This window comes from Lissotriton helveticus, chromosome 2_1 (assembly GCF_964261635.1).
Source record: "Lissotriton helveticus chromosome 2_1, aLisHel1.1, whole genome shotgun sequence".
In the NCBI taxonomy this organism is placed as follows: Eukaryota; Metazoa; Chordata; class Amphibia; order Caudata; family Salamandridae; genus Lissotriton; species Lissotriton helveticus.
In genome coordinates this window covers 931,941,359-931,953,616 of record NC_136059.1, presented here as the reverse complement: position 1 = coordinate 931,953,616, position 12,258 = coordinate 931,941,359, and the positions used below count along the sequence as shown (strand labels likewise).

The 12,258-nt window shown below is 40.4% G+C and overlaps 1 protein-coding gene across 2 annotated transcripts in view; it reads left to right on the top strand.

The window, feature by feature from the left end:
• Nucleotides 1–12,258, top strand: part of LOC144818336 (spindle assembly abnormal protein 6 homolog) — a 711,311-nt gene that overhangs the window by 682,491 nt on the left and 16,562 nt on the right. For both annotated transcript variants that reach the window (XM_078675666.1, XM_078675665.1), the window contains one exon: nucleotides 9,617–9,699. In XM_078675666.1, coding sequence (XP_078531792.1) covers nucleotides 9,617–9,699 — 83 coding nt within the window. The remainder of the gene's footprint in view (nucleotides 1–9,616; nucleotides 9,700–12,258) is intronic.

Sequence of the window (12,258 nt, the reverse complement as noted above, 5' to 3'; positions counted from 1 at the left end):
TACGAAAAGGTATCCCTTCTATGATCTCATAAGCTCTGCCCTCTAAACTCAACCTTGCCTTTGCTGCTCCTCCAATCTTTGCCGTAACATTATGGAGGGATATCCAACTTCAAGAGACTCGAGCAAAACAGTTTGTAGACCTCTGAACTACAGGGTCAAACAACATCTACAGTGTATCAAAAATCTGAAAGTAGAAAAGTAACTCTTCCCAAAATATCTGTGCACAAATATTAATTGAGCTGGTGGTTTCCAGTGCTCGGCGCCAGCACTTATTTGGCAACATATGCACTCATGACAGTCTGCTACATGGTGATGATGTTTGCCCTATTTAGAGATGAACACAGCAACAGTTGTTTGTTAATTTCATATGCATATGAAATTAACAATCACCTGCCACCCAAACCATTATTATAGCTTTGGGGCCTGGAATGGTTTAAATTGTCTCACTTGTTGGAGTGTGATGGTTTGTAGCTGTGTTGGTACTGTCATTGAAGCTCTGGCAGGGTCAAGGAGTGGTGTAAGTTTCATTGGACTCCTAATGCGAACCACTGGATCTTTTATTTTTCACAAATCCAGCAAATGTGGAGCATGTCATCCAGATCAGGGCAGCACCTCAAGCAATCAGTGAGGGCATAGGTGTGGATTTTTTTCAGTATTGTCGGGGTGAAGTACCATCTCTGTAACCACTTATAAATATTTTCTTCATATAGGACACATTATAATGCCTTAGACACCCAGGAGTCAATTTCCTGCCAGACTTCATCCAGGAATCTGTTCATTTGATTATGTTCTCAAGCCTGCATATAGATAATTCTGGGCCCATTCCCACAGATAATCAGTGGAACGTGTGCACACGGAAATAACTGATGTGGGAGCGGGTGAGTAACTAGTAACTCATACAGTGCAGGGGCCTTCAGCCTTTTTTCGTATTGTTTTTGTCAGCCAATGGACAGTCCATGCAGGCTCGGCAGGTTAAGTTGTTACAGGCAGTAAAATAAAAGGGAGTTGTTCCATTCTTTATCTGATTAAATGCCAGGAACCAACCCAATTGCAGAACCAGTATGCCAAAATAATATGTGCTGGTGTGATATCTAGTTATCAAGTATCAACATTTGAGGAAGAGCAAAAGAAAGCTTATAGCGTTCACATCCCTCTCCAGGACTGCACTATCACTTCTACACTGTGCTACAAAGTATTACCCGTTGTGAAGTATTTGGCAGCATTTCATAGGAAATTGAGACATGCAACTTCTCCTTGTCCTTCAAACATATTTCGTCCAAGTTCATCAGTTATTCCTAAAGAAATCACTAATATGCAATGATCTATGTAGTGAACTGACAGTCCACTAATGACAACAACCTGATAGCAGGCTCACTTTGAAACTCTGGGATAGGTATTTTGCCTATATAAATAGATAATATGGCCCCGTATATGCTATATAGTTTGTAATGGCTCAAGAATGATTACTGTCTAAGGGTCTTACAATGAGTTTGGCAGTGTGGGAGCGTGACCGCCCCGCTCCTGCACCGCCAAATACATATAGGAACCGTCTGCCAAATCAGGAGTTTTCTCCTGTCTGGCGGGTGACTCTTTGTTGTTCCCAGGGCAGCGCCTTAGAAATAGGTACCGCAGTGGGGATCGCCAATGTCAGTATCTTCACAGCATAGACTGCTGTAGTCAATGCCATGCAGGTACTGGTGTGCATGCACACCCTATGTGCATACACATGGTGTGAGGTGCCAGGGGGCCCTGTAGGGCCCCTTTTGTTTCCTCACAGCACACTTTCTTTTCATGGCAGTCGCACCGCCATCAAAAGTGTAGTTGTGAGGCAACTCATATGCGGCATCAGGACTGCCTGCCCACCCTAGTCGTAATAGGGTGGTCAGGAGACCACCGCCGTTAGTCTGGAGGTCCGTGGAGTGCCAGACTCATAGTAAGGCCCTAAGCCACATGTTAAAGTAAAGAAAGGAAGATCATTTCAACCCTAGCTATGCACCAGAACACTAAAATCTCCAACTTTCCCCATCTAGAAAGATCCTTAAAGATAGAAGAAAGAAGTTAAGGTATATATGATGTTATTTAAACTTGTAAGCAGAAGTGTGAACACCGTCAGGTACTTGATCTTATGTTGATTCAAGGCCAAGACAAAATTCTAAGATACCTCGCCTATAGTTTCTTCATGTACTATTGTACTTCATCATGAATGAAGATATACATTGACATTAATCCATCTACTCCACATGTGAGTGAAGAGGCCAACTCTGATCATGAAACAAGCAAACCAAATCATCTGCATATAGCGCCAGTCTGGCACGGTGATGACCACTGGTAGGCTTGTGATCAAGGGAATGATCACTCTCATCTAGCAATTAGTTCTATCATTAGTGCAGAGATAGTGCAGCCTAGCCTCATACTAAGCACGATTTTCACTTTCTGGGAATGTGTCTTGTTGACTGTAATATTCATGCACATTTTTCAGGGTGAACTTGGTAAGGAGAAGCACACTCAAACATTAGTGTATAGATCACTATGCAACTTTGACATCGTTCATTCTACTGATAACAACACATAACAAATGTGAACAGACTGGCTTATACTCTGTGCTAGAAAAACGAAAGGCATATTCTTTTAGGCTTTTTGCTAGCTATGTCATATAAGCTCATAATATTTAGTGTACTTTATTGGGCATTTGCCCTTACTGCTGATCCAAAGGGCGGGACTGGATTTCCTGACACACGCTTTCCTCTACATAAGTACTTATTTCGACACATCACCTTACTTCAGCTACTAAAGTTAAATTTTCTTCATTCTGAACTTCAGCTATTGTGTTTACTAAGGGAGGTACACTTTTCTACCAGTTATTAGAACATTGGAATGTTGGGAGCTCCATTGAAAAAAATGGAGTGCTCTGGGCTTATAATGGTGGGTATAAGCCTGGAGCTCCAACATTCCAATGTTTCTTTGTTCACAGCTCTGGCTGTGAACAAAGGCTTCAGGGAGCCTGAGGGGATTCCAATCACCTCACTCTCCCAAAAGGCTTTGTTTTTTGTTAGAACATTCTGTCCTCTAGTGACAGAATGTTCTAATAGCCTTATAGCCCTTCGTAGATGGGCTATACCGCTATTAAAGTCCCTCTCCCTTGTTAAAGGCCCTCGCCTTCGGCGCGGGGCCTTTAACGCTGTAGAGGGCCTTTAATAGCCGGTATAGACTCTACGGCGGGCTAGAAGGCTATACTAAGCATTGAGAATGTGAATGTCCGGACTCAGATATTCACTTGTCCTTCTTTTGTGGTGCCTTATATAAGGAAAGTCCAACAGAGGGAGGAGATTTAAAGATGAGGGGCATCCGACCTATGGAACGGTCTGGTTCAAGCCATCATGGGGAAGGGAAGGCATTGTTTGCAAGTTGAAGGTTTCATAAAATTACATTTCTCAATATTGCCGGCATTGCTTTTGATCCGCGCAGGCATTTATAGCTATCGACAATGCACAAATTTGGTTGTGGACATGCACACAAAGAATGGTGCATATGACATCATGAATACCCTGCTGTGCATGACCCAACAATTAGTTATGTTTTGTTTGACCACTTTAAACAGTAGGTCCCGTACATTGCATGATGTCACCCCGATTTAACATCCAAATCTGAAACTTAATAAACGCCTTTCTCAGTTTTTGTGCACCTTATTGTGATGATTGAGATTTAATTTTAAACTTATGGCTACTTTTCTAAACTTTATGGCGTACACTATCAATTTAATTTTCTCTTCTGCTGATTTTTGTTTTAATGTCCTCAGCGGAGTATGCTTTTTAGTATAGCTGAAATATACAGCATTGTGTGCACCCTTACCAATGGCATTCACTCTATGGCTTTTTCTTTTCTTTTAGAGAGTGATCGGAGTAGAAAGTGTATTTTATTTTCACGCACTGAGATAGTAGAGGCAGTGGTAAATTTATTTACTGTGTCATAGGAAATTGGCAGGATTGAGAAGATGTCCTCTTCATAGCGTCTCAGCTGTAAAATGTATCTTTAATCTAATTTCTCAGTAGGTTATATCCTGCCTTTTGCAACAAAGGAAGTGAATCATATTACTACAGTGAAATCTCAGACCCATAAACTCAAAGATCATATTTTACATAGACATGTCGCCCGGATGTCCCACGTGGTCTTTACTACTGTACGATTCATTGCCTCTGCAGTACAGAAATGTATTGAACAGTCTGTTAGTTGTGATACATATTTAAAATGTATACTTAAAAAAATGAAGTCAATAATTTGAACTGCAATTTTAATTGTTAGTTACGATTTTAAGTTATTGTGATTATGTAAGAAATGTAATCATGTTGTAAGGCAAACCCCCCTTTACTAACTTCACTGTATTTTTGTTACTGAGGACCAAAGTTTGCTCTATGTTTATTAAATATGTGTTGTGCTTCTAATTAATCATGCAATATGGAATGAAACATATGTGCCTATTGATATTAAAAGAAAATCACTTTGCAGAATTCTTTGCAGGCACAAAGACATCAGAAAATATTTACTGGGGAGTCAGAGGGACCATGGGATGTTTATGCATTCTTGGGGTTTCACTCTGAATCTCCCTCAGAAAATCAGGTCATCTTAAAAGATATAATTCGGCTGGAGATTGAGTTTATCAAGTGTGTTTACTGTTCATATTGTAGTTGAGTTTAATCCTTTTACCATTTTCTGTATCAAGCTTTGACTGCTTGCTAATGCAACTTTTGAGAGGCCGATTTAGAAAAGAAGCAACTCTGGTATCCAAATGGAATGAAATAGCCTTAAACTTTGAAAGACCAATGGTAAACTGTATCTACCATGCACAAGCACCAGTAGCGAACCCACTGCCAGAGCACCTGGTGCAGTGGCTATATTTTAGCCATGGAACCATGGTACTTGACATCTAATCTCAGCTTTGCCGCTTCATCTAAAATTGCTAGAAAGCTGGGCAGGACCCAGAACATAGTCACATTTCCCTGGAAATTGGAGCTCTTTGACTATGCCAAGAGAATCCCTGCAACCCCAGTTACGGTTAAGTTTACTAGTTGGAAAAGAGGAACATGTTTTTAATCCCGGCCTCCCATTTGGCCAAATTGTGTGATCTTATAAAAACTACTGGAAAAGCTGTGCTTTAAAAAATAAATGGACTGGATATTTCACTGGGGGAGAGAAGAAGTGCAGAGTCTCATGGTATATTGCATTATGATGGTAAATGTATAGCCTTTGTTATGTTATATTGATTTGTACAACACACTAATCCCCCAAGAGGGTCTCCAGGCGCTTGGCAGGTGTGTAGGTTTGCGGTCCCCAAAGTGCTTATATGAAAAGCAGATCTTCTTGAGGAACTCAAAAAGTGAGGTGGAGGCTCTGATGTGTTGAGGGAGGTTGTTCCATGTCTTGGATGTGATGTAAGAGAATGTTTAATTTAGATGTTTAATTGCACCGGTTATGGCTGAACATGAATTTTTATTGGTTTTTTTTTTGGAAATGTTTTTTACCAAATACTCCATTTTCAAACTTAACACTTGGGTTTTGCGATCTCCACATGTCTTAGTCTTATGAACCTATTCCAAGCAAAGATGTATGCAGTGACTCTCTCCCCAAAGCATGAACAGATGCTTTCTCTTACAAAGCCTTAATCCGCCCACCCAAGTCCCAACCCAATGAGCGCTGTGCCAACACAAGCGACAGAGATTAGACATATTTGACTTGGCTTGTCCCTTACTAATAGTGGAGTCCCATCAAAGAACAATAGGACAGCAGATAAAGACCTTTAGCTGTGATGAAGAGGTTAAACCAGTCTAATGAGAGAATATATGCATTTGTATGTGTAGTTCTGACAGAGCAAGGGCAAGAGGTCATTGATGGATACAGGAGGGTTGACATAGACAAAGCTGGATTCTAGAGGTTTTGATGCTGGAAATATGAAAGCTGGCAAATGGGCACAAAATGAAATGCGTAAAAATTTGAACTGATGAAATGTCATACATGAGAAAAAGTGAAATGCTAGATGCATGCCATGGTAGCTACAAAGACAGTTTAAGGAAACTTGGCTGATGGAGTGACGCAGCTGGATTGGAGCTTATGGAGGTCAAGTGGAAACCGGGACATAACGATTGCCTTTGTGAAAATATTGTGTTTTATTTGTCATATAAGGTTTGGTTTAAGAGATGACAAGGGATAAATAAAGGTAACAAATGTCTGAATATGTGCAACTATAGAATTAAATCAGAAATAACTCCCTAATATCTGCTTTTTGCACTTCAAGGAACTCTTTAAAAAGTCTGTCTCTCCAAGCAGTCCTACAAGTCATGGCTACTAAACATGCCCCTCTATAGTGTATAGTGCTGAGGCACCTAGAGATAGGGCTGACAAAATAATCAACAATGCAATAACTGGCACTTTTCTGCAGGTGTTCAAACTCCCACACCACGCTTCACCAGCCCAAATACGCCTGGATTTCGGCCTTTGGAGGCAGAATGTAAACAACTTTGGTGCATTTTAAAAAATCTGCTAAAAGTTAAGCAAGCATTGGCATAGCCAATAGGTCTCGCCTTTGGGACCTTATAAGTTTTTTGCCATGCAACAGTTTATGTTGTTGCACCAAGGATATTGTGCTGCATAACTAAATACTTATAAGGTCCCAAAAGCAAGACCTATTGGCTATGCCAATGCTTGTTTTTCTCCCTCTAGGTGTGGTCACTGAAATCTGGCAGCTACACACCCATCATTAGACGTTTGTCGCTTCATTATGTGCTTATTTTGCTGTTTTCCACAAAGTATTTTCTTCTAGCTTAAGAGTTAAATATAAATGCAGCTTGTTTAGTGCTGCGCAGCTCCCAACATTCTACACGAGTTAGGCTGCAAACCTTTCCACCTTTAAGTACTCCATTCAGGTTCCAAGGTGATTATAATCTTTCCCAAACTATGTTAACAAGTCTAATGTAGCTACAGGAGGAGCTGGATGGTGGTACCAAAAGCTCATTCTCAAGTTAACAATTCCTTTTGTGTAAAAGGACTAAAAGCAAATACTTGCACGCCCATACTAAGAGCAAACACATCAGAAGAAGTGAAGAAAAGGGTAGTGTGTAAATGGAATCCTTCCCAGGTAAATACACCCAACTTTCAAACGAATGGACTAGCCAACCTTTGTTATTTTAGGTTACTCCTTAGCGATACACACACATAAAGTATATATAACAGCATACGATTCTGCAGGACATTTGCTTGGCTTTCAAATGCCTCAGTGTGAAAGCAAACTTCTTCACAAGAGGCGTTTAAAAAAAAAAAAAGATAGCTGGCACTGCAAGAATAAGAGAAGTGTTCCTTTTATTTATAAATTTTAGGGGTCTTAGAGCATTATATGTCGTTGCCAAGCCGTTTACAAACACTAGCGCAGAAACCTTGATGCCCATATGGGTGTGTACATGTTATTTTTGAGGCTACTGCCATGGAGCACTGAAAATACGGTGACTTCTTAACCCTTCTTAACCCTTTATGAACTGTATAAAGGAAAGGATCCTCAAAAAGCGCATAAGTCACAATGGACTTCTTTCCTTTGGACTGTGGCCTGCTGCTACATATGGCACAGGTAAAGGACGAGCACTGACTGGCAGGAAGTCGTTTCACACATTCCATCATAGGAAGCACGATGGCAGTGCATGGAGTTGGAGGAGATAGTTTGATTCAGATTACTTTAAGTTCCAGGCCTTTTAATTAGAACATGTACAAAAACCGGACTTGCAGTGCAAAAATCATGCAACTTCCAAGAAGCGAAGAAGTACAAAGCCATTTTAATGTAAGGTTGTGTGGGGTACATACAGGGTAACCTATAAGGTAGTTGTAGAACACAGTGAAAACCGGTAATTGCCTGATGGCTTGAGAATAATTTATTTCCCTGCTCTTGAAAAGGCTGGATTACTGCCTCTCCGCGTGGTGCTAGCCATGATCAGTGGCATAACAATGGCGCGTGGTTTGCAGTGGATGCAAGGTAAGTCGGCCCGCCCACAGGCTGGACAGTCAAATTCAGACATTATTTGGGAGCAGTGAGGCTGCACTACTGATAACTATGCCCCTGAGCATAATCTTACCTGCGCCTCTATCTCTTCCTTTTTTAGCTTGATCAGCGACATCCGGGAGAAATCCATTGCATCTGTTTGAAAAAAAAGAGGGATATTGTAACGTTAATTTGGAGAATTTTGCATTCGCACTGACATTAGCTTCTAAGCAAGACCAAGTGCCATACAATCATAAGAATATACAGAAATACACATCAGGTGTTCCAAGTCTACATTTCAATGCTGTGTGTTAATGTCGAAAATCAATGCTTTTCGCACTACACAAAAGCATTATAATCGTGCACTCCAACAAAAATGAAAGATGATCAGCTTTTCGTGAAAATCTCTTGCCTTTTTTCTTTAAGAAGAAGCCGGGGTGGGCGGTTTATAAAATATGTTAAATGCTGAGAAGTACTTGAAAATAACATGGAGGAGTGAGTACAGTCAAGCGCACCTTTATAAACAAGCATTGGCCCTGCGGCCGTAAAAGTAACGCCGCGCGGCAATAAAAACCCCCCCAAAAATGCAAGCGGTGACACGAGTTATGCGCACGAGCACGCACGACCGGAAAAAGTGATGTGCACATCGCACGCGCTTGTGCGCATTCTAGCATGCTGGTGGCCGCTTTGGTAGCATTTCTAAAAGTCGCTACTAAATGTCTCTCCGATCAGCGCATGCGCGCTGACTCAGTGAGACCTAAAAACGAGATGGGAGGCACTGTAAGCAGCATCATATGGGAGGCAATTTTCTGACCCAGAAAACTGCAATGCACGTGACTATCTAAATGTGGCTCTAACGGCTCTTCAGGCAGAGGCTCTTTTGGGCCTAACTCCCACCCAACCATCATATAACAGAGCCATAAACTCTGTAGGGAAAAATCCTCTGTTCATGACGAAGCCCTGATGTCAAAAAGTTCACACGCCTGGATGAAAAAGGCACATATGATCTTTTAACCCTTTGCATGCTGAGCCGTCATGGGCCGTCATGGGCCGTCATGAGTCACGGTGGGCGTGTGCTCACAACGGCTGGGGGCCGTCCGATCTCGCCCACTATGTAAGTTGCCCACACAGCGCAAACAATTTGCTGCGCATGCTGGGGTTAAAGCCTCAAGCATACCTCGGGGAACTGTTTGGGCTATAGAGAAACCTTAAGCTGCTGCACCTTCAGCTATGTCACTTGCCCACATGATTCAATTCTCCTGTGTGGATGGGAAATTGTATTGAGATCGCATGTCGGCTTTGCCACTATTCAAGGGAAGACATTTGTCATATTGCTTGCACTATTTTTCTCTTGTATCATTTAAAGGGGCATCAGGTGCACCATACTCTTTTTAACAAGTGGATGATCAAGACACAGATATATGTTTACAGCTGGACTTCTTTTATTGGTGTTTTTATTTGTAAGTTTTAATTAACTGAACACTAAAGATTATTCCTGCATTCATTCATTCATATAAGACAGTGAGAGGACGTGGGTGTTTAGCTGACTTATGATGATTTTCTGAAGTCTTTATAATTTATTATAATATTTTGGAATTGCAGTGATCGGCCAGGTCTAGATATGAAATATTTGAATTGTGGCATACCCGTCAGAGGACCAAATCCTTCAAATGCACCTGGGACAGGTACGTATATTTCACAATTCACATCAAATCACAATTTAAGTAACTTTTTTGAAAGCTTGTGACAAGTCTTCCCAGAAAGCGCTGATTGACTTTGAATTGTAGTCTAAGGAATCCAGTATCCTATTTCTCCTTAGTGTCAAGTTTGCTGTTGGATTACACCATTGTAATATTATAGAAATGTTTTCATTGAATATATGATTGTTTTACCTCCTTTAGTCATATACATATTTGGGATGTGATAATAGCGAAACAAATTGTGGAATACAAAATGTCATATCCCAACAAAACTGAAGTGTGGTTTAAAGATTGTTTCTATTATGCAAATATTTTAGAATTTCATACATTTCCAATTAGGAATATGACATTTCTTGAAACAGAATCGTTTTGCTTATAATGAGCACAGTGTTCAGAATGCCAGCCTAGCCATTGTTCTTTCTCATGCTCTAAATTAATGTATCATGTTATAAAAAGAAAAGGATTATTTATTAAACTCTGTGTTATCAAAATGTTCCCATAATGCATAATGCTGACACAGGGGATAGTGAAAAAGGAATTCTGTTTACCTAAAGCAATTGAGAAATTTTTAGTTTTTCCTGAACATTATCATGTTGAGTTCAAGATGTAAACCAGTACAAGGCCATTCATTGACTTCAAAGTTAGGGCTGCGAAAGCTCTGCAGCCATGCGCTTCCCTCTGGTATCAGAGTACCATCAAAAGGTAGCAAGGATCAGAACAATTGTACTGAACGGTTGTTTCTAAATCTCTGTCATAAATGAGGGGCCACACACAGTGCTTTCCATTTGGTCAGATGTCCATGGACACCTTATGGAAGGTTGCCAACTTTTAGGGCATGGTCTTGTTCAGATTTGCCGGCACCAAGAATTAGGCAAACCCTATGTTGTAAAATGTTTGTAACTTTTGCAGATTGTTTTAATGAAGGAGTACATAGATGTAATTACTTTTTTCCAGGCGCGGTTCAGCACTTCGAGCAAACACCATGTTTATACCACATATAATCACAACAATATATACACCAAACCTAAAGGTTAAAGAAAAAAGCTGTGGTAATAGCCATTGTCTTAAAGGAAACTCCTTTTTCAATGTTAAGTCCTTGGAATTTCATAGCCCTTGATAGATGGTGAAAAGTACCCCTTTTAGAATGTCAAACACTGCTTCATCACACATCTTCCCTGACACAAACAGTGTTCTATATTTGGTTATTTCTCATCATTTAATCCCATATCGTTGTTGTGCACCCTTGCAAATCAACAGCCATGGCACCCATATTTCGTTTCAAAATATGGAGCATCTGAGTGTTATCTGCATTCATGCAGCTCCGAAAACCAATGGCGTTGACAAGAGGGGCAAAGAAAATGATACATAGAAAGGGCCAACCACAGGGACGTACCACAGACTATCTGTTAAAACAGACCTACACGGTGATGCAAGCATGGCTAGTAATCTGTCTGGCAAAATAGAACACTGCCAAACCAATACATTGTCTGTGATACTAATTTCCCCACATACGTTTGACAACAATCATGTGATCCTTGATATGTGACAGACTGGACCAAGGAACCCTTCCTACCACTACATACCTTTATATTTTATTTTATTATAATTAGGAATGAAAGTGCAGACATATTTAGAGATGTTGCAGTAAGTCAAAGATATAAATAAACACAATATTTTTGACAAAGTAGCTCAGTTCCTTAGTGTTCAAAGTACTGAATAAGAGTATCTTTAAATATTTTCACAGTACTACTTCGTTAAGTTTAGGAAAAGGTCAGACGAACAATAGTTCAATTGACTTCCTTAAAATAGCGGCCAACCACGATTTAATGCCAACATCGTCAAGTCTTCAACCTCACTCTAAATCATGATTTCATGCTATAAAATAAACTTAACGTCGCAATAAACGCTATTTGTATCACAGAACACATACACATGAAATAATTTGGGAAGGAAGATGCTAACTGAGGAATATAGCCCGCATCAGTGACTTATTTGCCTTTTTGTTTCAGTGGATCAGAAGGTTATGATTTTTTAGAAAGAACTTGATTGCTTCCTGGCCCTGCTCACACGTGTATGGAGATGTTGATGGGTACCCTGATTGCAATTAATGTTTCTAATGACAAGTCGGTTCCATGTAACAGCTGCTCAGAATCGAGGATTAAAAGGTTACTGATGAAACATAGGAATAGGTTCAGAAAATGTGAGATTTCGACGATTACATTTCTTTTATTCCAAAATATGTGATTTCCATTGAATATTCAAAAAATAGGAAGCAATAATCCTGTGCTTTCTTCTTACACAAGCAAATGATGGAAGGAATGCTGAATAAATCATACATTCACCCCCAGTCAAGAGATCTGGGTTAAATCAATCATTCTTTTGCTAACCATGCCACCCCAGTTTAAACCCAGCCATGTGCAAATCAGTCTTGACCCTGTGCCTCATGGGAACAGTCCGGACCGAACTGCCAAGCCAGGTCCTCCCTGGACCGGAAACAAGCATCCTGGGACCGGTTTCTGGGTATTACCCTTCATCAGCTAGGCT